Below are 27,954 nucleotides of genomic sequence, written 5' to 3' on the forward strand. Positions count from 1 at the left end.
GTTAAATTTCTTGATATATAACACTTTTCCAGTCCAGCAAGAATTGAGATAAATATTAATGCAAAAAGTTTAATTTCAAATTTTTCACAAAATTACTCGTATTAATAATTACACAATTACACTTTACGATTATATATTGTGTGATTGGTTTTCTAGTTTTACAACACTGTTTTTTAATTCATTATTTTTAAGCTTAGAAGTTTTTTGGTTTTTTTGCTGTCTCTATCAGCTGATTTATCTATTTGTGTATAGAAAACTGTAGCTATCTGTCTCTATCAGATTTGTTTGCATTAGATTTAGTTCCACTATTATTAATATAAATTATGTTCCACAATAAAAGCTCCAAATTCTGATTTATTTCTATCATAATATATATACACACACAGTTTACACCATTAATTCAGCAAGTCATGCGCAAAATACTTTCATAATTATAAGACTTTGTTGATTTACAAATAAGAAGACACTGTAAGTACTTTAAATAATTTACCACTTAGCCAAATTTACTATTTAGTTAAATTTTGCGGAGCGAATTTAGACCACGTCCATTTGCCGCGAACTTTTTCGAACTGATCTAAAAAGACATGAAGCACTTTTTTTTAAGATGGTTTTACTTATTTATTTAGTTCTACCTGATTTTTTATGTATACTTAGCAGAAATTAGCATATTAAATGATATGTATTGTTACAATACACATTACGTATTCCTACGCAATAATCTAAGCGTTAGATGTATTACACAGAAATTCTTAAGAATTTGTTTTATACTGTTTTATACTTTATATACAATTTACTCATTTGCTTTTTATTGGTATGGTAAACACAAATCACCTATCCGCAATCAAATATTGTGTCTGTGTAATACCTTATATTAAAAATGCATCATAAATGCATTCACAATATTTATTTTTAAAAATACAAACAACCCATTTCAAAAACATTTCGGGAAATTATCGCTACAAAAGTTCACTGCTTTCTGATTGTTTAAGTGTTCACTACTTTCGGGAAAAGAACACTAACGAGAACATTAGAAATTTTGTTGGAGATGTCGGAATCACTACACAATTTTAGTTCGTCGAATATGTCGCTGTCATTTCTAGTGTACAGCTAGAAAACTTTACTGTTTATTTCCATTCCCTGGTTTGAATTAAAATAGCAGCCTACACACACATTAAGAGAAAATTTTTATTATATTTTATTTTTATTATATTTTATTTGATATTGTCTCAACTTTGTTATATTATTTTAAAATATTACTTATATAATTAACAAAAATCTTCGTTTATTTTTGGATTTTTTTTTTTATTGCAAATTTACAATATAGAATATTTTTATATATTACTTTCGGTTTTAAATTAAAATTTTCTAGCGGCCTATGAAGGACTTTTAATTTAGTGTTTTTACAATATAATAAACACTTCGGTTATAAAAAATTTCAATTATTCTTGTTTCATTACTTAACCTATATTTAACTAATTATATACTAACAATAATTTTTAAGCAAGTGTATTTACATCAATTTTTAAGTTTTTATATGAGTACAAATAATTTATATAATTCTTGGCAAATTACTTTAATCGTAATAGTTAAAACAAAAGTTTATCGGCATTTAAAAGTTCAAACCCTTCTAAAATTCAATTTGTATGTAACTAATTTTGAAAAGTATCCAACGATTTAATTGTCGGCAGAAACAAATTCCACTGAAAAAGAATATGAATTTTTAACTTTTCTTAGCCATCAAAGTTTTCTTACATCATTTGATATGTTTATTTTCAGTATTTTAGTGTTAAGCTTTGTGGCATTGAATGTATCAGCATCTTTCGATTTTCATAAAAGCACCCAAAATACATAATTTTAAAAGACCCTAAAATGAAATGCAAGAGTTAGCTAAAATTATGAATACGAGCATTTAAGAAATGTGTTGATTAAATTTTACAGTAGCATTTGGCTATAAGAAAGAAGCTGTCGCATTTGCTCACAATAATAGACTTAAAAGAATAACAATAAGGGTCTTCATGCATTATGCAAACATGATCGAGTTCATCACTGTACTATCAAATCAATAATCATCTGAATAGACAGCAACCGGCTAAAGCCACTAAAAATGTGCAAAGCAGACAATTGCAACGAATACTCAACACTCGAATCATACTTAAATCATTGACAGTTTTTTATTTATATGCATTCTGACTCTCTTTTTCGTGTATACGACTCTATCTGATTATTTCCTAAAATAAATAATGATATATTATATTGATGAAATCATTTAATTATTCCTGAAACAATTGTTATTGGACCAATTGTTCCTGTTAAAGGTCAAGGGCTATAATTTACTAAGTGAAATGGATGATTTGAATGAGTTGATATATGCACATATTTTACAATAACAACACACGCCTAAAGCATAAAACTAAATACACGTAAATTTTTGCTTAGCAAACAACAGCGGTCACACAAAATTTTCGCAAATGCTACAAATGATCGAGTCATTTTCGATGAGTATATTCATACTCACTGGAGTATATGCTAGATGCATGAATCATACGTATTCTTGTGAAGCCGATTCATTAGCAGCGGCATTCGAGACTTAACTTAAATAAAGAGAGGCGAAAAAAGTTCTATTTTAAAAAATTTGACAAATATTTTAATGAGAAAAACAAGTCAAGCGACAATTATTTTTCTTCCTGTATTATATAAACTTATATAAATCTAAGTTATTTGTGCCGCACAATTTCTATTTTTTGAGGTAACGTCTTTTTGCTTTTCAAACTATTCTCATTATGCAGCACCTCACTCTTCTATTACTTTTATATATAGTTATATACATATGTATATGTTGTACATACTCGATTATTAATCACTACTTTAGTAGTGTTATGTGTTGGCGAAACAAAATAAGATTTAACAGTATATATATATTCATAAGGAATAACAATAATAACCATTTACAAATACGACTGTGTCACTTTGAGTTAACGAGTTAAATGATCGACTTTTCTATAATTTAATATTATTAGCAATTGTTAAATCTATTATTTGATATATTATTTATATGACTATTATATTTATTTTGCGATCAATAGGTCATATTTTCCAACAATAACATATAGTGTTATTTTTAAGTGAAAAATTTTATTTTTATTTATTTAATTTCGTACATATATATATCTACATCAACACATAAAACAATATTACATATTATTAAAAATTATAGTACCAAAACTAAACATTTATTTTAAAATAATTAATTTCATTAATAGTATTTTTTATAATTAAAAGCACTCAACACGAATAATGACTTCTTCATTTAAAATTGATGAATTTCATATTAAAATAAGATTAGAAAATATGGATTCTTCATGTATTATCTCTGTACGTAAAAGTAATTTTTAGTTCATGCCTAGTTAAGTTTACTAAGTCCTCATATAAAAGGTCGAAGTATGGCTTTAAGCCAATCATAACCCAACCACATATTGCAGCAATACTCCGTGTAATAGATAAACTACTGTGTACGCACATAATCCTACTGCTGATCTAAATTCAAAAAAAAGAAAACTTTAGTAGTTTTAATAAATTATTTTCATCACATAAAAATAATCTTACCAATTGCTCTGGTTTATGAGTCGCATTAGAATTATTAATATTTAAAAGTTTTTCATCATTGAAAATACCACAAATAGTTAAAACTATTGTAGCTGTATAAATCATGGCAATAACAACCATACGAAACGATATCAGCCCAGAAGCGTTATGGAGACTCCATTGATAAATGTCCATGCTAAGAAATTATAAAATGTTAAAATGTTTTAGATAAGTATGCAGTTGTATATATATATTTTAGTATTAGAATTGAGTTTGCTAATAATTGTTTTATTCAGTAAGCTATAACGTACGATGTATACATAATATATACATTGTATATTTATAATGTCATAACTTTAATTATTTTTTTATCTAAAATGAATATTGTATGGTATTGCTAAACTAAGAATGATAATAATCTAGTTTTGTTGGCATATGTATATTGTACTTGGAAAATATATAACAAATTTGGCTGAAATAGATTTGTTTCAAGGCATTTATACAGTTTAAATCAAACAACACAATTGGAAATATTATGGTCACCATGTATTATGTTTATTATGTTCCAGCTTGCTAATGTTAAAACGGATACCTAATATTTATTAAACAAGTTTATTGTTTTCACATCAAAACGCCGCACAGTGTGACAAAACACAAAATTAAGCGGTCGATATTTTCGATATTTTCGGAACCAGTAGAGACATTGATATGAAATTTTCCTAAAATATAGTTTTTTAATTTGAACTTTCTTTTAAATCTAATTTGAGTCCAATCGGCCTACCGGAACTACCGGTAGGCCGATTGGACTTTAAGCTTTAAAAAAATTATAAATGATCATTTTTGAATAAATAGTAAAAAAGCTATAAGGGTTTAAAGTTGGTTCAATTTTTACGAAATCATAATTTCGCTAAAGTTGCATAAAACTGCAAATAACTTAGGAACTAATGGGCGGATCACGCCCATTTTTTGCATAAAGTTGTGTTGCTATGTTGCTATATGTAGTCCAATAAGTGCAAAAAGTGTTTTTAACGATAATAAATGATTTAATATGAAAATTTTGTATGGAGGGTGGGTGTGGCAGTGGGCGAAAAACCATAAAAAAATTTTGGAATCTAGATAATAACGCAAGTTTGAATAAGATCATTTGTCGTGATATTCAATAACCTAACCTAAATAACCTAAATTCAGCTTTCTACCTATCACAGTTTTTAAGTAATCTTGGGACCACTGTAAAATCCCCATGTTTGGACAAAAATTTCGGGTAGTTCCGGTAGGCCGATTGGGCTCAAATTAAATTTGAAAGAAAGTTCAACTCAAAAACTATATTTTAGGAAAATTTCATATCAATATCTCTACTGGTTCCGAAAATATCGAATTATGACCGCCTAATTTTGTGTTTTGTCACACTGTGCCCCGAAATTACTACACTTAAGTCAGTAACATTGAAACTAAGATCGTTTTAAATGCGTTCATAAATGGCTTAGGTGGAGAAATCGGCTAATACGTGAACAATTGTCGTCCACGATCGTTGTCAGAGGCTGGAAGATTTCCACAGAATGAAGAATCCAGAATAAGTTACAGACAAAATGTGAAACGAAATTTCAGCGTTAAAGTATCACAAATAAAGTGCTACAATTGCGGAAAATTAGGACACATTGCTTCAAAATGTACCATAAACAAGGAACAAACTAACAGCACTGGAGAAAAAATTATGAAGTGCTATAAATGTGGCAAAATAGGACATATTGCAAATAAATGTTACTTAAAGGTAGTACAAAAGAATGTTTCTCCGGAAGGATATAAAATTTTCGAAAATAGAAAACGTAACTAAGGCAACGTTTTCCTTAAATGTGAGTAAAGAAAGTCCTTATATAATAATAGATCATAAGAAATATTTTTATAAATTCCTTATAGATAATGGGTATAGTATCAGTTTAATTAAATCTTAATGCATATATATAGAAGAAATGAATAATATTAATAAGATAGAATTAGTTGGTATTGGCAAAAAGTCTGAAAAAACAATAGGAAATGCATCCATTAGAATAGGAATTAAGAATATAAAAGGCAAAACGTATAATTATAAATGGAAATTTCACGTGATACCAAATGATCTGGTTTACAGATATGATGACATAATCGGAGCTGATTTTTTAGGCCATTTTAAGTGCAAGATAGAATATGACCAGGACTTATTTTATGTTGATAAAAATGTACATAGTATCCAATGTAATAAATTTGAAGAATTTGTTCCGCCAACAATGGAAGTCTTTCGTTCTGTCACGGTTAATAAAGGTAAAAAGAATGGATTAGATGTGTATGTTCCGCGTTATGAAGATGAAAAAATTGTCATTCCTCATTGTATTAGTACAATGGGAAATGGAAAATGTTTAGTAAGCATTATAAATAAATGTGAGAAAAAAGTTGTAATTGATTTTCCGTTGAAAGTAGAAGACTTTAGGGATTATAATATTGTTGATAATTTTAAAAAGGATCCTAAAAAAGAAACATTAATGAAAGAGAGAGTCTTTCAAATAAGAAAGGTGTGAATGTATACAAAAGAGTTTAACAGTAGATTATATGAATGATGAAGAGAATGAATCAATTAGGAAATTGATTTCAGAATATTGTGATTTATTCATTTTAGAAGGAGAAAAATTGAGTTTCACTGATACGATAACTTGTGACATAAGAGCACAAGAGCTTCTATTGCTAGCTGATGTAACTAAATCAAAGGACGAGGATACGGATGTGTGGTGGAGTAAGGAAGCAGTTTGTTGTTACTGTGCAACAATGTAAAAACCCGTTTTAAACAAATTTTACGTTTCATTCAGTTTGACTGTCGAGCAGTTCGACATTAATGACAAGATTACTCTGTGGTGGAGTATGGAAGCAGTTTGTTCATTCATTCAGTTTGACTGTCGAGCAGTTCGATATTAATGACAAGATTCCTCTTATCTCTGAATTACAGGCTCAGATAATAGCAATTTCCGCATATACTATGAACCTTTCGGAGAAGTAATAGTAGACAATCAACTATTTACATATCGTGATAGAACCAGATTTACCCATTATATTCCGTCTAAAAGTTTGGTTCGTTCATAATGCGAAGTCGTCACAACAGTGAGATTTATACTGGAAAGAACTCAAATGCAAATCGGGCAACTAAAAGAGTAACATTTGAAAGAGAAAAACAACGCGAAAGATTTGCAGTTGGTTCAAAAAAACAGTATATGACGCACATCTCACATATATGCTATTCCTCAGAAACTACTTAAACTTTTCCATATATATTTTGTATAATAATTTTTTTACTGAATATATACAATTGTGTGCAAAAGTTAAATAATCTGTCTAAAAGTTTTTTTTTTATATGTTGGCATAGATTTCTATATAACATTTGCTTGCTACAAATGTAGACTTCTGTCGTCAACGTAAGAAAAATATCGCGAGCACATAAAGATTAATGGAGCAAATCCTTAATATGACTGAATTGCTTACAAGATAAACAATCAGAAAATCAAAGCAAGCTGCTTGGAGATAGCATCGCAATGAGATAACGATCTTGCTGTGGGTCGCACGACTGCAGAAAAACCTTGCTAAAAACTCTTTTTTAAAGACTATCCACAGTTTAATCATAAACTGGTATTCTCGAAGAAAATGCCAGTTGCACATAGAAACCTATTTTCCAGTTTATAAGATAGAACAGCATGCCATCAAAATCTGTCTACAGAATGCTTGAAAAGTTATTACAAAAACGCAAGCATTAACATACATTCGAACAGTTAAGCAGGTTGAAAATCACTTCAATCTCAGACCATTGCATCCAAATCGGTTAGAATCTACAAGAATCTTATCTCAACGATAAGCCAACAGCTGATAAATTCGCGACTGTAGCTACAATGACTCCATTCTCAGTGTAAATAAAACTGAACGTAGATTAATAACTGATTTTCTAACTCGTCATACTCCTGCTATCCACCACCTTTCTAGGACTCGGCTGAAGTTAATCTTATTTGCTCGTGTTCTGCAATTGTAAGAAAGGGAGTATGATACCTTGAATCGGCTTTTATTTAATTGAAGAAGGTTTGAAATCTAAAACCAAGAGACTTTATTAGGTTCGTTAACAGCTCACATTTGTCCACGCTTACTTAGAATATTTTCTTTATGGATAGCAAAATAACTCTTATCGGAAACAGTAAATCATTATCCTATCTATTAATAATAATAATACACCTCATTTTTATCAGGGATATATATGGCTTTTGCATTTTGTTTACAATTAGCTATAGATTACAAGAAAAATTTTTATTTCAGAAAGCTTTTAAAGTGTTCATAAAAAGACGCAAATTAAATAAGCATATTTATTGAAAAATATAACCGGAGTTAAACTAATCAACAAGAACGCGAGTTTGTTTAAATTGTTTTTTTTTGCGTCTTTTGTTTTTATTAAATAGTGAAAACACTGAATGAATTTATTTTCTATATTGTCTTCTACAAACCGAATACTGAGATTTATTGTTACTTTTAACTTGCAAATTTTACAATCACCGTAATGGCTTTAAGACTGCGTCAATTTGTTGCATAGCTTAATCATAAAGCCAACCCGGTTTTTAAAAACATTTTCGAAAAAGTTTTGTAATTTAATACCTTATGATTAAAAAAATACGAGAATTTTAAAAAAAACGCAAAATTTTAATTTTTATTTTTTTAATTTTAATTTTCTTTTTTATCGCCTCCAAAGTACTCTCCTCCTGTGGCAATACATGCATTCCTACGCTTGATCCAATTTTCTATACAAGTTTTATAGGCTGCCGACGGTATGGCCTTTAGTTCACGCAGCGAATTCTCTTTTATGTCCTCTATGGTCTCAAAACGCGTTCCTCGCGTCCGGAAGGAATTCATAGTGCACCACACCACGAATATCGAAGAAAACGGTCACAAAATAGCATAACCTTGATTTTGGACCGACTTTGGTGTTCTCTTTTCGGTTTCGGCTCACCTTCGAAGCACCATTCGGTCGATTGTTGTTTGGTTGACATGTCAAATTTATAGACCCATGTTTCATCACCAGTTATAATGCTTTCAATGAATATGGGGTCACTATCTGCTTCGGAAATCATCTCTTTGGCCACATCAACAACGCTTTTTTGAATGAAATTCAGCTTTTTTGCCACCAGCCAAGAAGCAACGCGTTTTAAACCCAAAACATCAGTTAAAATGTATTCGGCCGATCCATATGAGATGCTCAACAATACTGCAATCGGTTCACAACGATTTTCCAACACGATCTGCTTCGCCGATTCAATGTTTGCTTTAGTAACAGATGTTTTAGTAACAGACGGCCAGGGATCTCATCATGACTGTCTTGTACGACTGTCTTTGAACCTTTTAAACCATTCGTATACTCGTGGTTGCGATACACACAAATTACCTTCTTTGTATAGACGCCAAACAAAAACTAATCCTACGATATGCATTACACTTTGATCACAAGGTGACTATATTACATTTTTTATTAATTTTCTTTTTAATTTTTGCATCAGCCTTCATCAAATACCGTTCGCAAAGATTTAACTAAATTCTTTTCAATATTAATATATACATAATTCATTCTGTGAAAACTGGAAGACTGTTAGAACAGTGCATACTTTGAACCACAACTATCATATTGTTTTATATGCCACTTAAAACAATCAATATGATACACTATTTGCAAAAATTTATTACTCTTCGTATGATTTATCTAACACTAATACATTATCATTAATCATCAATCATATATAATGTATATTAGGGTGGCCGTTATATGTATGGGGGCAAAAAAATGTGTTCGAATTTTAGATGCCACCCCCTAAATTTATTCGTATACTCAAAAAACTACTAAATGTGAAGTTTTAGACTATTCGGATAATGTTTAGAGGTCGCTCATCGACCTTAAACTTCGGAAAAATGCCATTTTTTCACTTTTTTCAAATTTCTTCGCTCCCATCTCGCGTATTTTTCACCTTTGACTATTTGTACCAAATTAATATTATTCTTTACCATATTAGCTTTCAAATAAGGTAAAAATCAATCAATTTCGTCCACAATTAACTAAATTATTACTAAAACAAGAAATCATACTAGACGTTTATTGAAGCTTTCAAGAGCAGCATAAATATGGGAGTAAATACGAGTACGTATGAGCGAAAGTACAGTTTCTTGGACACAAAATGGTACAATATAATATTTAAAGAAAATCAAATACTTCCTCATTATATATAATTGTCCACACTTGATTTGAATAATATGCACAAAATAGATTAATAAATATAATAAAAGGAAAGGAGTCCTTAAGTAATTTATTTAAAAAAAATATTATATTTATTTATTATTTGACAAAACTGTTTTAGTATACATTTTAAAAGTCTTTCTATAATCTGTTATTACTTGCAATAAATATTGTTTATTTTGCTCATTTTTACCAAGGGCTCTATTAAATTCTTCGAAAAGTTTTACTCCTCGCTCCGCCGTGTCATTAACAGGTCTTATACTGTGAACAATTTTTAACGCGTGTACATAATCTGTAAGTAAGTAAGTAAACATAATCGTAAGTAAACTAAGTAAGTAAGTAAACATAATCTGTATGTTGGTTCCATTTTTCTGGTTAATAGTATTGGCTGTCACAAAATCCTCTAGTGATTTCGATAGAAAATCGGTTACATTCTCCATCTTCAAAAGAATTCGTTTTTCTCCGTCTTTTTTAATATCGTCCACATTGTCGTGGCTTTCATTTTATCACCACTATCTACTTCAACATTCATTGATATAATTTTTTTTAACGTATTTACCATACTTTTTATAATTTTAATTGGAATGTTGTCATCAAAAAATGATAGACCAATGCATTCATCTCATAAATACCATAAATGGTTACACATCTTCTTAATTGCAGGCTCAGATATTGTCTTATCAATACATCTATAATTATACATTTCTTTTATAAAACAAAAATCTTTGTAAGCTGCTTCTGATGCTATAACACATTTGAACCAATATTTTACGTAAACATGTATTATGAACAAACAGATTTCTTTTAGCTTTTGCTCTTCGAAAGATGAACTCATTTCGAAATAAATATATCTTTAAACAGTAAAGGGCTTTGGACATCCAACGAGCATGGTGCATTGGTCCAGGTCACGGAATATTGGTGATGAACTTTCTCCCAAAGAGATGATAACTAGTTCCAATAGTTCTTTATAGTCTTCTCTGCAAATTGATTTTTGTAGTTCTTTGTAACAAAAAGTTGTTATTTCATCCTTAACACCTAAGAGAATTTCTTTTGTTTACTTAAGGACTCCTTTCCTTTTATTATATTTATTAATCTATTTTGTGCATATTATTCAAATCAAGTGTGGACAATTATATATAATGAGGAAGTATTTGATTTTCTTCAAATATTATATTGTACCAGTTTGTGTCCAAGAAACTGTGCTTTCGCTCATACGTACTCGTATTTACTCCCATATTTATGCTGCTCTTGAAAGCTTCAATAAACGTCTAGTATGATTTCTTGTTTTAGTAATAATTTAGTTAATTGTGGACGAAATTGATTGATTTTTACCTTATTTGAAAGCTAATATGGTAAAGAATAATATTAATTTGGTACAAATAGTCAAAGGTGAAAAATACGCGAGATGGGAGCGAAGAAATTTGAAAAAAGTGTAAAAATGGCGTTTTTCCGAAGTTTAAGTTCGATGAGCGACCTCTAAACATTATCCGAATAGTCTAAAACTTCACATTTAGTAGTTTTTTGAGTATTCGAATAAATTTAGGGGGTGGCATCTAGAATTTGAACACATTCGTAAATAACGGCCACCCTAATATATATAATACATCACATACATACACTGCCGATCGTAATTATTGGTACAGCAAGCAAATTAAACTTTAGCACTATTTTTATTCTGTTAATGATGCGATTTTTAATTAACAAAAAAGTAAATAAATAAAATGATTAATTTCCTTTTAAGTGTATTTTATTTCATTTTATCTTCTTTTATATATAATTTTTAAAATTAAAAAACCAAAAAAAAAACTAAATTTGGCTGAGCAAAATTATTGGCATAGCTAATGCAAAATTAAAGAACAAATTAAAAAAAAATAGTATCGATAACAATTAATATTTAATGGCTAAGCTCTTTTATTTAATAACAGCTGCTATTTGCTTTGGAATCGAAGAAACCAACTTTTGTGTGGTTTTTGGTCCAATATTTTGCCACTCTTCATCAGTGCTGCCTTCAGTTTTGTCTTTGTTGTTATAATGGGCTTTTGGGATAAATTTAAAAGAAAATTAAGAATTTTATCTAAAAAAAATTTTTATTGGTTAAAAATCGCGTCATTAACAGGATAAAAATAATACTAAAGTTTAATTTGCTTGCTGTACCAATAATTATGTTCGGCACTGTATATAACTTATTTCTACAAATTAAGTAAACTTACCGATCAAATATAGAAATCAAGCAAGGAATTGCTAAACAATAAAATGTATTTAAATATATGTCGGCAAACGCAGCATAGTCACCAATTATTAGTACTGCCTTTGTATTTTCTGTGTTGGAGAATATTGTTGATCTGTTGCTAGAACCATCATCATTACTTAATATGTGGAAACCTTTTATATGTGCAGTTTCTTCTATAATATTTAACTGACTTATAGTGTTAGACCAATCCATATGCATAGTACCAAGCACAAAAAGTAAGTGAGCCAATGCAAGGCCAGCTAACAAACCATGGCAAACGTTAGCAATTAGTAACCAAATCTGCTGAATGACACAAGCCAACTGAATACATGTTGTTATCTCGTATCTAATAAAAATTTTTATAAATGTTTATATTAATTTTAATAATTATTAAGGTCAAAAAAAATTTTATTTTATTAGAAAATTTCCTAACATATTTCCCAGAAACATGCTTTGTTTTAATGTCCACTATTTTCAGGAAGGGATTTCTTAGCTTGAGAAATTACAAAAACTTCTAGATAAATGACGTTTTATGAAGAGGTAATAGCAGTCGTTTTCAAAAATTTAATACAAACCATTAAAACACAAAAACACGAAATACATTGTAGTTAAGGATGTTTAAGTATCTAAAAATTAATATACGACAATATATGAATAACAATTCAGTTGAATACTTTGCTGAGATTCGGATATGGTTGATTTAACTAAAAACCTAAATAATATGTAATATGTTTTATAAAATGAAAGGTATGAAATGAATGTAATTATATTTTAAAATGAAAAGTCGTATATCTGCCTTAAATGACAGATTTGTTTGAAATATGTAACTAAAACGGAGCTGTTAAATTAGGAGCCATAAATGGATAACCCCTTTTCGGACTTGTTGAATATTGAGTTAAGTCAACGAACTCAAATTGTAAAAAAGGCAACTAAATTAACTTAAAGAAGGACAACACTAAATAAATTAAATTGCTGAACGTAACTTCTTTCCTAGTTTGTTATTTTAGTTTTGTTATAACCCATATAGATGCCAGAGATGGACAGTTTAGTTTTAATCATCAGTTTATTGAGTACAGCAACTAAAAATACAATGACTTGTGTACTTTCATGTTAACATTTTGGCCCACATCTATGAAAACTCTCAACTATATACAAATTCGAGAACTGCAAAGAATTTTGATGTATATAACACAAAGTATTACTTTATTACAACGACGAACTGAAAAATATGTGTAGTTTGTTTTCTACACTCTAGAAGGAAGTATTACTTTATTTCTGGTACTTATTTACAATAATTATATTTAATTTTTCAACTATTCATATGTTTGAACGAGATGTTCGAATATCGCTCAAGTTAATTATGCCGTAAATCAAGTACCCGCCACAAACATGTTCCTGTGTTTTTTAAACCAAACATTTTTTAGATGAATATTAGTTATATTGACCTTATATTATTAGCAGAATGCTGCATAATATTTAATAATCTGCTAAAAATATCTATTTCCCAAGGAAATGGAAAACAATTCAAATAATACAAATACCCAAAAAGAAAATAGAGACAAGAGGGTCAAAAATTTTCCTGTTTTCTTACATAAGTAAGATATTTAAAATTATTTTTACAGTTCCACATTTGGGCTGATTTACTTATTAAAGCCTCTAATGGGAACAATATACAACACAAATTGATTTTATATAAATGAACTAATTGTAAATAAATCAACTGATTTAAGACAAAAAATTTAAAATACAACTTTTAGAAATAAATTTCCCAAAACGGAAATGACCAAATTTGAAATTTTTGACAAATGTGAAAATTTAAAAGAAAGTATGTATTGAATAAAATCCTTATTTTTATTAATTGAATATGTAGTAAATATGTACAAAATTATGTATATATAAATGATTTAATATATTAATTATATATTTAATTTTTTGACTCTTTAGTAATGAGTATTCAAAAATGAAAGTCATTAGATCTTCCCGGATAGGCAACATGTATGTTAAGAATACGGTATCTGTAAAATAGCAAAATATATATGCACACTTAAATTTTAATTATTTATTTACGCATGAACTACTTACCTATAAAATAGAAGAGCAAATAGAATGGTCGAGTACCATCTCTTATAGTAGTGATCAGCATTCTAAGATTCGGGTTTTGTTTTAATGTGGCTTCTATCTTTTAGTATTGTTTGTAATTAATATTGTTTTGGTTATATAAACTCAAAAGCATCAAATCCTGTGATGGCCTCATTCACCTTGTCACTTGTTAATGGGAATCCATTCATGTACAATAGTAAAAAAATTTTCCACACCTCCTGACAAAATAATTTTAAGCAAACGCGCAGTTGACTTACCAATGATTGACTTACCAATGGCAAAGAGATTTGATACGCTTCTGTATTCAGGCGACGAATCAACGCAATACAGCGCAATGGCAATTCTCATTTCTAAAGAAATTGCAATCCGAAAGTTTGTGTTCATTTTCTTCAGTGCTTGCACTGAATTCATACAGTCCAAACTCATGCAAAAATTATCTTTGAAAAAATTTGAACTATTTTTATGACTATTCTGGACATGAATGGCCAGAACTTCTTTGTTTATTTCTGAAAAAAAAACATTTGGTAATTTTAAACTTTATTTAATTTTAAACTAATACTTATTTGCCGTACTAACCCAAGTCCAGAACTTATTTTTGTTGCTTGTTTTATTCATATTGTTTATTATTTCACACACACTATATATACTATTTTTTATGTTTTCAGGTTTTCCATTTATATAAAAATTTATTGGGTTATTCAAAATTTAACCAAATTTTGCAGAATAATAGTTTAATTATAATATTAATAAGTTTATTTTTTTTTGTATTAATATTTTTTGTTATTTGGTATTTAAATAGCTTATAATTAGTGTATTACGTTGAAGTTGTAAGGGAGATTAATTTATCTTTAAATATTTAATGAATTAAAATTAGTAATTTATAAATACAAATATTTATTTTTACAATGAAAATATAATGTTTTTGTTAAACTAATAAATAAATATAGAAATATAAATGGAATTTAACCATTAAAAATAAAAGTTAGCAGCTTTTTTTTGTTCATCATATTTCTTTAATTGGAATTTTATTCAATTTTATTATTAACAGTAATAAACCTCTATTTTGGTTTCAATTAATATTAAGAATAAGGGTAATTTACCTAATTTTTAGGTCGAAACTAAATGTGATGTATCACTTCATATTCTTTATAAGATAGATTACATAAAATAATATTTTTTGAATGCAAATCAAATGTGTTAAATTTAACTACAATCCTTAAATAAATTTTCCATTTAATTAGATCAATTTAATATACCTTGATTTCATTCATGGTATACTCCAATTAATAAAATAAGTAAAAAAATAATTGAAGTTATTCTTCATATAAATAAATTAGAAAAATTTAAAATTATAATTATAGGTAAAATTAATGCAATTTCAACATCGAAAATTAAAAAAATAATTGTAATTAAAAAAAAATGAAGTGAAAAAGGAATTCGTCAAGAAGATTTTGGGTCAAATCCACATTCAAAGGGGGAATTTTTTTCTCGGTCATTAAGTATTTTTTTTGATAAAATTGAGGCTAAAAATATTACAATAGAACAAATTGTTAAAATAATTATTGTTATAATTGTTAATAATAAAATTATCTAATCTATAGTTTTATAGACTTTATGATTGGAAGTCATATATACTTTTTATATTATTTAGATAAATAGTAAATTTAATTATCCTCCTCATCAGTAAATAGAAATATAGAGAAATAACCAAACAATATCAACAAAATGCCAGTATCAAGCAGCTGCTTCAAATCCAAAATGATGATTTTTGGAAAAATGATAATTTAAATGACGAATCAAACAAATTAATAAAAAAGTTGTTCCAATTAAAACATGGATTCCATGGAATCCTGTTGCTATAAAAAATGTTGATCCATAAACAGAGTCAGCAATTGTAAATGGTGCTTCGATATATTCAAAAGCTTGTAAAATTGTAAAATAAATTCCTAGTAAAATAGTAAAAAATAACCCTTGAGAAGTTTGTGAATGGTTATTTTCTATTAATCTATGATGAGCTCATGTTACAGTAGCTCCTGAAGCTAATAAAATAACAATATTTAATAATGGAATTTGAAATGGGTTAAAAGGGGAAATTCCTATAGGTGGTCATGAAGCTCCTAATTCAATAGTTGGAGATAAACTTCTATGAAAAAAAGCTCAAAAAAAAGAAACAAAAAATAAAACTAATTATTTTGTAGTAATTAATAAAACTTAAATTAAACTTGTTTTTTAACAGCACCAATATTTTTCTCTTACAATTAATATATAAAGAAACGGCTCTTTAGTAACAGTTTTGATATATAAAAGCTTTATCAGATGCTTATATTAGATTATATAATAAACCTATAATAATAAACCTATAATTTCAAATGCGGTATTGATTTTAATTTTAATTAAATCCTAGTAAAAATAGACAATTGTATAATGTTTTAAATTGTTTTAATTTGTTAACTGAGTTCAATCAAGGATCGGACTTGTTGGAGTTATGTTAACAAGTACATTTGTAATAGCTTCTTTGTAAAATTGCACCCAAAAAAGGCGCTTTACATATAGTAAGTTAAAAAAAAAATATGCATAACAGATGTCTCTACAAAAATAATAGATTTGAAACAAAAATAGGCAAGCTCAAAGATTAACTTTCAATTCGTTGAACTTGTGTTTCCAAATAAAGCTGTAGTTTATAAGCTCGTTCTAATTTAAAGCACGGCAAGTGCTTTGGTTAGTGTCACTAATTAAATAAAAATAAGTAACAATAAAACCTGGAACTTGAGCATTGAAAGTTTGTGCAGCCTTGGCTTCTTGTGGATAAACACGATTAGTCATCGCTTCTAATTTGACAGGCACGAGTTCTAAGCCTGGCACTTGCAGTCCTAACAAATTATATACGGACTATAAACTAATTAAATAAAATTCGATTATTTCCAAAGACCACTGATGAAGAGTACTTGGCAATACTCGAAACAGCGTTGTATGGTCAGCCAAATTTCAATAAATTAAAATAAAAAAAAATGTTTGTCTTTGCCTTTCTTTCCCATTCGAATCGAACTAATTATTGTTCATTTTATGTTTTTGAGTTCTGTACGGTGGATCACGTCGGGGTCACCAAAATGTACGATCACACCAAAATGTATGATCACACGCTGAATCAAAAGTTGAAATCAACTGTTTGCAAGTACTGAACTCTTAAATCCAGTACTTATGTTGACTTATTTGAACACGAGAACCACTGAGCACTTGAACCCAGTAATTTGACGATTGTCCTAAATTATCCTGATTACTGTAGACTTGAATCCAGTAGGCAGGTGCTTATATGGTGTAAATTTGGTACTTGAACCAACTCTACAAGCTATTAGAACGAACAAAAAAGAATCGATAACGAATGTGGCTTCGCATCAATTGAATTGTCAAAAATTCAATTGTGCCTTTTATTTAAAATTGATAATTAATTTACAACAAATAAATTAACTAAAATAACCTTGACAATGCATGCCAAACAATGAACTTATTGCAAACTGCAAGAGTGCATTTTCTTGCAGACGAAATTTGACGCTTTTGTTTTCATGTGCCAACAGAAGCATATGACGTATTTTGGGCATTGCATTGACAACGTTATTTTTTACACCAAATATATTTAACACAATTATTACAATACAAATAAAAATAACAAATTATTCATACAAAATTAATAAAAACAAAATATTCATATATAATAATATAATATAATATAAACAAATATTCAACAAGTTCAATAGTGTCATTTTTTATGTATATGTTAATTTTTCGTATATATTGTTTTAATTTGAAAGTCATAAACTTTAAATTAAGCTTTTTATTAAAAATTAAGGTATTATTTTAATTGCAATGTGTAATTCTTAAAAAGTTTTTTTTTGTAATTTTTTTTTGTTTTTTTTTTTTGTATAATTATCACTGAAGATGTTCTAAAATAAAGGACGAAATATCTGCTTCTAATTTCTAAATAAAAGCGTTTTATTGTGGTTTGTCTGATAGCTGATAAATTATGTATTAATTTTAAAAATTTATTGGTGCAATATATGTTGCGCATATAAACGTAACCGAACAGATTTTAACTAAGATGAGATAACCAAAGAAATTGAACTATTCCATTCCATAAAAGGGCCAAAATTATATGAAATGTACGTACATACAATGAAATTGTTTATAGTACATTTATCGAAGCATGTCATGCTAGGGGAATTGCGTCCAACGATAATGAGTGGAGAGTTTGTCTGAATGAAGCTAAGACATTTAATTCAGCAAAACAAATGCGTAATTTGTTTGCGATTATTTGTGCCTTAAATATTCCAGCAAATGCATTAGCGCTTTGGGTGGAATTTACAGATAATTTAAGCGAAGATTTCGTTAGAGATGATTGTAGTGTAGATGTATCTTTCAATAGAGTATTATTGGAAATCGCGGATATTTTGTTAACACATAATGTTACATGTTTATTTAATGAGATTTATGATAGCGCAAATAATGAATAGCATGATGCTATTGATAAAGTTATTCGTGAAGTTCAGTATCACGACACAGGATCAAATGTGTTTTGTTTGACAACCGATGTAGGTTGTGGGAAAATATGCACACAAACGGGTATAATTCGTAAATTGAATTCTCCTAATCTTCAATGTATTTCGTGTGCATTTAGTGGAATTGCATAAATCTGATGAAAAATACAGTACCAAATATTAAAAAAATAGTAGTTATGCCAGATTTATTAATTCGGCGGCATTATTCATTAATAAAATTTCGATGTGTCCGTTACAAGTGGTGGAATGTATTGATACGTTGTTGAAAGTCTTATGCGACGATTCATAAAAAAAACAAATGATTTTTGCTGAAAAAACTATATTATTATGTGGAGATTTTAGACAAATATTTCCCGTTATTCCTCATGTATCGCTATCAGTAATGATTGCAAATTGTATTACGAGTTGGGCAGAGTTTCCGTTTTTCAATCATATAACGTTAACTCAAAATATGAGAGCAACGCCCGAAGAACCAGAATTCGTTCAATTTCTAAAGAGAATTGGAAATGGTGAATCTAATTTCAGATCGTTTGGTAAAGATTGAGTTGAAATTCCAGTGAATTTGATAAGTGTTGAATATAACATAATACAAGACATTTTTGGAGGTATTAATGAAACCATTTTATCAGATAGAATGTTGAAGTCAGTTGTGTTAGCTCTAACTGATGAAGATTGTGGACTTACCAATAACGATATATTGAATCGCATTGTTGGTAAAAAAAAAGTTTATCACAGTTTTGACACAATTATTTGTGGGGATAACAGCGAGGTGAGCAACTATCCAATAGAATTTTTAAATACTTTGATTGTAAGTGGTTTACCACCACATAAGTTGGAGCTCAAAATTAATGCGGTGGTTTTGTTAATTCAAAATTTAAATACGAAGCAAGCTTTAGTGAATGGGACGAGAATGCGAGTCGAAACAATGTATAATAAAGCAATAGATTGTGAAGTGCTTACTTGACTTGCTACCGGAAAACGTATTTTGATTCCACGCATACACTTGACGTATTCAGGAACTTCAATGCCATTTAATTTTCAAAGAACACAGTTTCCAGTCATCACCGCATTTGCTATGACAATTAACAAATCCCAAGGACAGACATTTGATAGAGTTGGAATATTGTAGAAAAGCCCTGTTTTTCGCATGGTCAACTTTACGTTGCAGCCAGTAGAGTTAGATCATTTGGCGGGCTTAAATTTTATGTCAGTAATGATGGTGAACAAGGTCATTTTAATAAGATTACAAGTATCACCTTAACCGTAAATTAGGGATATTTTAGTTTTCGGTTTTAACAAATCTTTAATATGACAAATATTTATACTACAACATAACAATTAATGTTTTAAATTTAATTAAATTTAACTTGCGCACACCGTTCATCGCTCACACCATACAAAAAACTCTCTTCCTCTTCTTCTTCTTTTTCGTGTTGCCAGCTAGTTCGTACTTGACAGAAGTCTTACTAAAAACAATGATTGTAACTGAAACACCTACGCAAAGTTTTGAAGTTAACGTAGTAGATACAGATGGAAGATTAAAAATGGATACTGTTATATTCTGACTATGTAATTTGAATCTACCAAATTTGTAGTAACTACCCCAATGAAGACAAAAATAGCTACAGCAGTTGCAAAACTACTAGTGGAAGAATTTATTTTAAAATTAGGACATATCAAAGTACTAAAATCTGACATAAGGACTGAATTCATAAATGAACTTATAGAAAAGATACGTACAAGTTTATAAATAAAATAGTACAGTATCATCATGAAACTTTTGGTCCAACAAAAAGAAGTATTAGAATTTTAAAAGAATGTCTTCTAAATCTTTGCAACGATTACAATTCTGACAACTGGATACCATATTTCACATTCGCTTGAAATATGGGCGCGGGTGAATTTCTATTAACCAACTTTCAGGCAGTTCAATTAAGAAATTTATTAACTTAGATCTGAGGAGGCTGATATTTCTAAAAATGGCTTTATAGCATCGTGTTTTAATTCATAATGGCTGCCAGCAAAACGTGGAAAAATCTAATAAAAGTTATACTAATGATTTTAATAAAGGTTATTTTTCTAATTTCTTTTTTACTTCAAAATTTAATTACGGCGAAACGCAACGTCACACATGGTTAGTGTGCTTTAAATATCAAAATAAAGTATATTGCTCTTCTTTGACTTTTTTCGCACATGACTGGAAAGATTTGACAGGACAGAGTTATGCTAATGGTGCCATTATTGTCGGCATTTCTTTTCCTAAATAGTAATCCAGTATTATTTTTTATGACAGTTGGAATACGCTTTTGATTATTCTACAACAGCGAAAACGTTTTTCGGGTTTATCAATAAAATCGATGTGCTCTTTTTAAAGTCGAGCAAGAGTCAGGTACTTTTAGGAACTAAATTAAAATTGAATTTAAATCTCTCTCTGAAACAAGATGGGAGAGTAGAATCGAAGCAATAAACGATAATTTTGCAATTTCATCGTGTTATTGAATGCGTGAATGACCTGAGAAACAAAACTGATGATTAAGAACTTCTAAGTAATTGTGAAACAGTCCTTGTAGAAATGCAAACTTATGAGTTTATTGTTCAAATACTCGTGTGGTACGAATTTTTACTATGAGTAAAATGTATAAATAAACTATGGCAATTGACTTAAGTAAGCTTAAAAATGGCTATTGACAATCCGCGCTCATTTCGTAATTTGGTAAAAGACTATAAAATCCGTTGAAATACGATATAAAATGAACCGTTTTACCACAATCATAGATGCTGTCATAATTGTTGATTCAAAACACTTAATGAATATATTGAACAATTTGGTTTCATATATGACATTTATCATATGAAAGGTATACGAAACGAAGACCTTTTCGAAATGTATAAAGAACTGCTGCTTTTAAAATCGAACTCACTCGACTTGATATATAAAGAAAGTTGTCCGGTATATTAAAGAAAACATTTTAGAGGAAGTATATTCGAATATTTATATTCAGAATCATTCTCACAGTTCCACTCAGTACAGCTTTTACTGAAAGAAGTTTCTCAAAGTTAAAATGGATTAAGTCCTACTTGAGAAATAAGTTGAGAGTAGAGATACTATATGCATTGCCAATCCACCAAGTAAAACGAAAATAGCAGCTGGTGCAAATTATGATATAATTTTTTAAGTGATGTGGTTTAAAGTAGAAAAATTCATTTATTATAATTTGTGTTTATTTTAATGTGATTAGCAATAAAACTTTCATACATGCTTCGTCGTATTAGTGAATCGAAATTATTTACTTTTATAACTCAGTAATAAAAGAAGCTACACAATTCTGATGTCACCGATATCTAGAGTTGGTATAGGTTCGGAAATGAAGATCTTCTTCTTTATTCTATTACGTTCCCAGGGGAACATTGGGCCATAACAAACTTTTTCCAAATGTCACGATTTTTTGGCAGGGTTTTAATTTCTCAAAAGGTTTTTCTGCTTGCTTGGATTTCTTTCTCCAGACTTGGAGAAGCCTACCAGGTCTTCTGCTTCCTTTAGGACTACACGTTAACATTTTTTTGCAGATTTCGATTGGTGACTTCCTCAATGTGTGCCCGATCCATTGCCATTTACGCTTTATCATTTGATTTGCGATAGGAAGTTGGCGGCATGTTGATGAGCATGCTGAAGCTGTTTACGTTGTCGATTTCTATATTGTGCAGGTATTTGCCGGTAGGGTCAGAATTGTTTATCTTGTTCACTGTAAGAGCAACTTTTCGCGATTCGTGAACTAAGTTTTTGAGTTTACCTTGCATATCATTCTGTCGCCTTGAAAAGCCAAATGTCGTCAGCATGTTCTATACCCTCGAGGTGGTTTGAAAGCCAATAGCTTTGTTAAGGATGTCATCTAACACAATAAAAAATAGAATAGGCTACATCAGGCAGCCTTGTCGAACACCTGAAGAAGTGGCAAAGGGGGTTGACGGTTGCCCATTAAGGAGAACTCTGCAACTGAAGTTGTTGTATTGTGCTTTGATGAGGTCAACAACTTTCCCGGAAATACCCCTTTGTAAGAGAGACTTCCAAATGCAGCTTCTATTGACACTGTCGAAACCGCAGCTGTAGTCGACGATTAATAAGTTTATGGCTGCAGATTGTTAGACGATGACCCTGAGGGTGTTAATTTGGTCCATACACAAACGATTTAGTCTAAAGCCGGCTTTTGTCTGCGAATACTGTCTGCGAGTTTAATGTTGATGCGGGAAAGAAGAATACGAGTTAATATTTTCGAAGGAATCGACAGCAACCTAATGCCTCTATAATTTCTGCATTTTCTCAGATCACCTTTCTTTGAAAATAGGCAGCAAGCCCTCCAGCCAATCGTTTGGAAGACGATTGTTTTCCTATATGCTTTTCAGAGAAGGTTGAATCATTTTAGCGGTAGTCGAAGTACAAGCTTTTAAGAGTTCCACAGTGATATTATTTGGACCAGCCTTATTCTTCTTGAATCTGCTAATAGCTTGAACAATTTCTTCTTCATTAGGTACTCTATTTATAGCAGAGGTACTGCGATTGACTCTGACATCCACGGCTTCCTGTTGCTGTGGCGACGACCCAAGACATATTCTGCGTTTGTAAGAATTGCTGATTTAATGAAGATAATACACACAAACGGTGTCAATTTTATACACAAGTATAAAAGCAAAAGTAATAATCAAGGATAACATAAAGTAATACAAACAGAATAGTATTGAAATTTAACAATTAAAATGATATATAATTAATTAATTCAATTATATATCTATAATATTTTGTATGAAATATCAAAAACAATTACTATATATGGAAAATGTACTTAATATTTTAAAAATATTCCGCAGGCCAGTGGGAGTAATTCATGCTTTTTATATTTATAACGCAAAAATAATAGTTATTAGTACGTTTTAAATTAAGAGGCCGAATTTTAAGAGTTATTTCTGCACGAAAAAATAAAACGCACATAAAATAATTATTTTTAATGAATATAATATAGAGTAAGAAATGCTTATAGAGCAAAAGCATGCATAATCTGTTATCAAAATTTTTTATGTAAAATTAACATTTTACCGCTCCATATTTTCTATAGATGAAATTATACCTTAACAAAAAATATTTCTATGCCAAATACCATGGTGCGGTATCAATTCTTTACACAGTCAGTGCTCCTAATGGAGCAGCACAAAGAAGTGTGCAAGGGTCAGTACTTTAGTTCTGGCTGCACTGAATCTAGCTACCTACGCAGATGATACTGTAATCACCGTAACAAGTGGAAAATTATCAGGCGCCTCTTACAGTATTTTGTAAAATACCTTAGTGTTCATCTTGATAGCAGACTGACTTGGAATATTCACATTAAAGCTAAATGCAAGTATGATTAGTATCAAAACTATTCCCACCTTGTCCTTGTCCAAAAAACGAAATCAAACCCTTCAAAGTGATGCTTAAACTAATTTAGATCTATACATTTCAGTTGTATGCTGCAGTCAGCGTCTCCAACATTGAAATATTACACCGATCCTAGTCAATCACTCTGCGAATGATTACAGATGTGCGTCGGTATGTAACAAATATACATTACCACAAAGGCTTAGAGATTCATAAAAAAAGAGGTGAAATAAAAAGATTAAACTGTATATGTTATATACATCTTGCAGTTGATAGACAATTTTTTGTTTTCTGTATTAAATGACATTGAAACCAAAAGAAGACTAAAAAGAATTCACATTCTAGATCTATCTTATCTAACTAAAGGAAAGCAGTGTTTGAGAATTTTTACTAATTTCATTTTCGTGTTAAGATTGCCAAGAAAATTGAAGTTAATTTGCTGAGTTCAATCATATTTCATAAATATGATATGTCAAAAGAAAGATAAGTATGAGATACATTAAGCAGTACAGGTGGCGAACACCTCTCGGATAATCACAGAAAATACGAACACTATAATGTTAGAACAAAAAGCATACAGCAGTAGTAAGTATGATGAAAAACATCGGTCCATAATTGAAAAGGAAGGCAACACAAGTAGCAGTAATGAATATCAATCTGCTAAAGTAAAGCAAGAAAATATTTCAAAATGATTCTCTACACAATCTCCGATTTCTTTGTGGTTAGTTGATAAACATACAGTCGATACAATTGTAAAGTTAATATATATGCAACGTTGATGTAGATAAATGCTGCAGCAAACATGATTTCTTGAAATTAATCTCTTTTATAGCAACTTTATTTAGATACATCAAAGTATTTAAAGTATTTGATTAAAGTATTTGATTTCTTGAAATTAATCTCTTTTATAGCAACTTTATTTAGATACATCAAAGTATTTAAATAATTTTCACTATATGGGTAATTGAGGTACACAATGACTTGATACTGCTATGGAAAAACAAGTAGACAGTTTAGTTCTTATGCATTTTTAAATGTATGTGTACTAAAAGTCAAAATTACGGAATTAGAGTTTAATAAATATATAATAAATGACGTAAAATAATATTTATAATCATAAACTAACTTACTCAGTTTTGTCAACATCAAATGGTGGTCGAGTATTTATGTTATCACTGGTTTTTAAACACGATAATCCACTTAAATTATTATTAGAACCTTCAAAACAATCGTTATTTCTCCTTATTGTGCCATTTCTACCAATTCTTTCTCCATAAACACCATCAAATGAGCACTTATTATAAAAATGTTCTACTGGTCGATACCCCGATGATGTTTGAAGGAACATTTTACTTAAATGAGCTGGTATATCATCAGTGGGGGACACGATTGGTGTAAAGGGATTGTAGATATCTTCCTTTTCCGAGGAAACTATATCATCAGAAAGTTCTTTCATTATAGAAGATAAGCCTCCAGCTGTGTATATTTTACCTAGAAAAATTAAAAAATTATACAATAAAGATATTTTCTAGGCTATTATGTATTAATACCAATGTAACAAATGAAGAAATACATTTTACAAAAATAAGTCTAATTCAAAGCCAGCTTACATGTCACTGCTGATATTTGTGATAACAAGTTCTGAATTAGTCTTTTAAATACGATTTCGATCTTTATGATAATATATTTATTAGCGATTTATATTTAAGATTAACAAATTATAAATATTAACGCTACATTCTCTTTCATTTAGTTTGCTAATACCTGTAAAAGCTTCTAAACATTTTATTTAATTCTACGATTATTATAACCTACTAACAGAATAGGCTGTTTAATATTTAGCCTTCAAACTTTAATTGTGAAGGTGCTCTCTACTTAGTTAAAAAAATATAAAAAAAAAATCCTCTTAATGTAAGATATAAGATGTTAATAAGATAAAAGTATAGTAACAATAAAAAGCGTTTGTCAGAGTTAGTTAGAGTTAGAGTTAGTGAAATAAAAGTTGTTCAAAAGATTGAATATAATCCTATGGTGACTGATTAATATACGGCATTGTTATTGTAATACATTAGGTACTGAATAATCTTGCAAATGGGAGCTGGACAAAAATTATTTTATCAAAACCATCCTCGCATCCATCAGATTTGCAACAAATATTTGGCACAAAACAACATAAATAATAAGTCTGATGAATTCAGTAAATTTAGTTGAAAAATTAAGGTTCTTTACCTTTTCTTTTTAAGAATGTAAGAATTCTATAACACTAAGCTTCTTTTATATGTTTTAAATATATCCCACTTACTTAGTAATCGCCCACGTCTGCTTCGCTGTGATTCTGATTTTCGATTAATCTTGCGCTCATCGATATTTTTATCGATTTCCAGTTCACCTGATAAAGAGGCGTCATTCATTTCTGAACACTGTTTAAGATATCGCATTAACGTTTCGTTTGCTTGACGCACTTCTATTTCCCCGGCAGCTATTAATTTTCTCTCTCTGCGTCGTCTTGATTCTGATTTACTTCGTTTTCTTCTTGGACTTTTGTCAAAATTGTTGCGGCAGCGTAATGAGCGTTGTGCTGGACTTGCTTGTGGATCCGAAAAGGACTGTAATTTTCGAGTTGCTCCTCCACTGTCCAATATACTATGTGCTGAAGTTGTTAAAAGCTGTTGCTTCTGTTCACGACTCACAAATCCTATAATACCTTCTTGAATAGACGAACTAGTATCTGCCGTACGATTTGATTGTGTTTTTGGTGAATAATGACGTCGGTGTCGGTGCACCGTTACATTTGAAGGCAGTTGTTGCAAAGTTTTACGTAGGCTTTGTGATTCACTCAAAGAATTACGCCCACTACTTCTAACAGTTTGTTGCGTAAGACATAAAGTTTCATCATTTTCTTTATTAGGTGAGGCTGATATTGGTTCCAAATTTTCCGCTGCTTTAATGTTGGATATGGTTAGAGGCTGTAATTCTGGGTCTGTTGGTGACTTATGTTCATTTACCAGTACGACAATGGAGCTTGGTTTTGCATCATTTGCGGAAATAAGACACTTTTTATGCACTGAACTATGGTCCTCAATTTTTTCCGATTGGGATTTATGTTCAACATTCACAGCAGCACTATACCATTCAATTGGTGGAGTATTCACATTATTTTGAATATTGCTATCTATTTCGTCTGTAGAACATTGATGAAGCTGAGGATTCAGTTTTGACCTGTTTTCCATTGCTGATACTTGCAGAATAGTTAATTCGTTATTTCCAAGTAATGATATCACATAGCTTCATACAAATAATTTAGAAATCGAACATTGCTTTCGAAAAATTTTTTATTTAATCGAAGTGAAAAAGTTGACTGTTGTAACTTATGATACGATAAGTACAATTGTTTATTTTATTTAGTTTTCAAACAAAATTTATTTTATCAAATAACATTTCTCAATTTTAAACAAATGGATGTTGCTAATTGTTTGGTATTAATATTTTAATATAAGTTGCATTTTTTTTGTAACTTCAAGGTATATTAAATTTATTCAATATATAAAATTCTATTTTAACCATATTTCCTTAAAATACATCTACGCTCTTACGCGGCTCTTATGCGACAGACTATAGGTTTTGTAAGTTCATTTGTGAGCAAGTTTAATTTGTCTTACATAAACCAGAAGAAATACACTTAAAAAATCGAAGCTTTTGAGTGACGTCATTAGAACACAGTTATCAAGTACAACGATATCCTTTTTATTTATTGATTTTGTTTCTTGCTTTCCAGTAGTTTGCCTTTGCAAGGAAATTAAAATAAAGCATG

General features: G+C 29.6%; 1 protein-coding gene and 1 long non-coding RNA gene across 2 annotated transcripts; both read right to left on the reverse strand.

The window, feature by feature from the left end:
• Positions 1 to 3,287: 3,287 nt before the first annotated feature.
• LOC119673521 lies at positions 3,288 to 27,501 on the reverse strand. Its single transcript, XM_038084813.1, has 5 exons — positions 26,446 to 27,501; positions 25,274 to 25,634; positions 12,067 to 12,432; positions 3,604 to 3,778; positions 3,288 to 3,534 (listed from the first exon to the last, which is right to left on the reverse strand). The coding sequence occupies exons 1-5, from the start codon at positions 27,371 to 27,373 to the stop codon at positions 3,358 to 3,360; spliced, it is 2,007 nt and encodes a 668-aa protein (XP_037940741.1). The 5' UTR covers positions 27,374 to 27,501; the 3' UTR covers positions 3,288 to 3,357.
• On the reverse strand, positions 14,023 to 14,641 carry LOC119673522. The gene is made up of 3 exons (XR_005252067.1): positions 14,459 to 14,641; positions 14,169 to 14,404; positions 14,023 to 14,101 (listed from the first exon to the last, which is right to left on the reverse strand). It is a non-coding gene; the product is annotated as an uncharacterized LOC119673522 (long non-coding RNA).
• Positions 27,502 to 27,954: the final 453 nt, after the last annotated feature.

This window comes from Teleopsis dalmanni, chromosome 1 (assembly GCF_002237135.1).
Source record: "Teleopsis dalmanni isolate 2A chromosome 1, ASM223713v2, whole genome shotgun sequence".
In the NCBI taxonomy this organism is placed as follows: domain Eukaryota; kingdom Metazoa; phylum Arthropoda; class Insecta; order Diptera; family Diopsidae; genus Teleopsis; species Teleopsis dalmanni.

Coding starts and splice junctions, on each gene's coding strand:
- LOC119673521 (XM_038084813.1), bottom strand. CDS start 27,373: ATGGAAAACAGGTCAAAACTGAATCCTCAGCTTCATCAATGTTCTACA. Junction 25,635..26,445: donor CAGACGTGGGCGATTACTAA/GTAAGTGGGATA, acceptor TAATTTTTCTAG/GTAAAATATACACAGCTGGA. Junction 3,779..12,066: donor TTGATTTCTATATTTGATCG/GTAAGTTTACTT, acceptor ATAATTTCTTAG/CATGGACATTTATCAATGGA.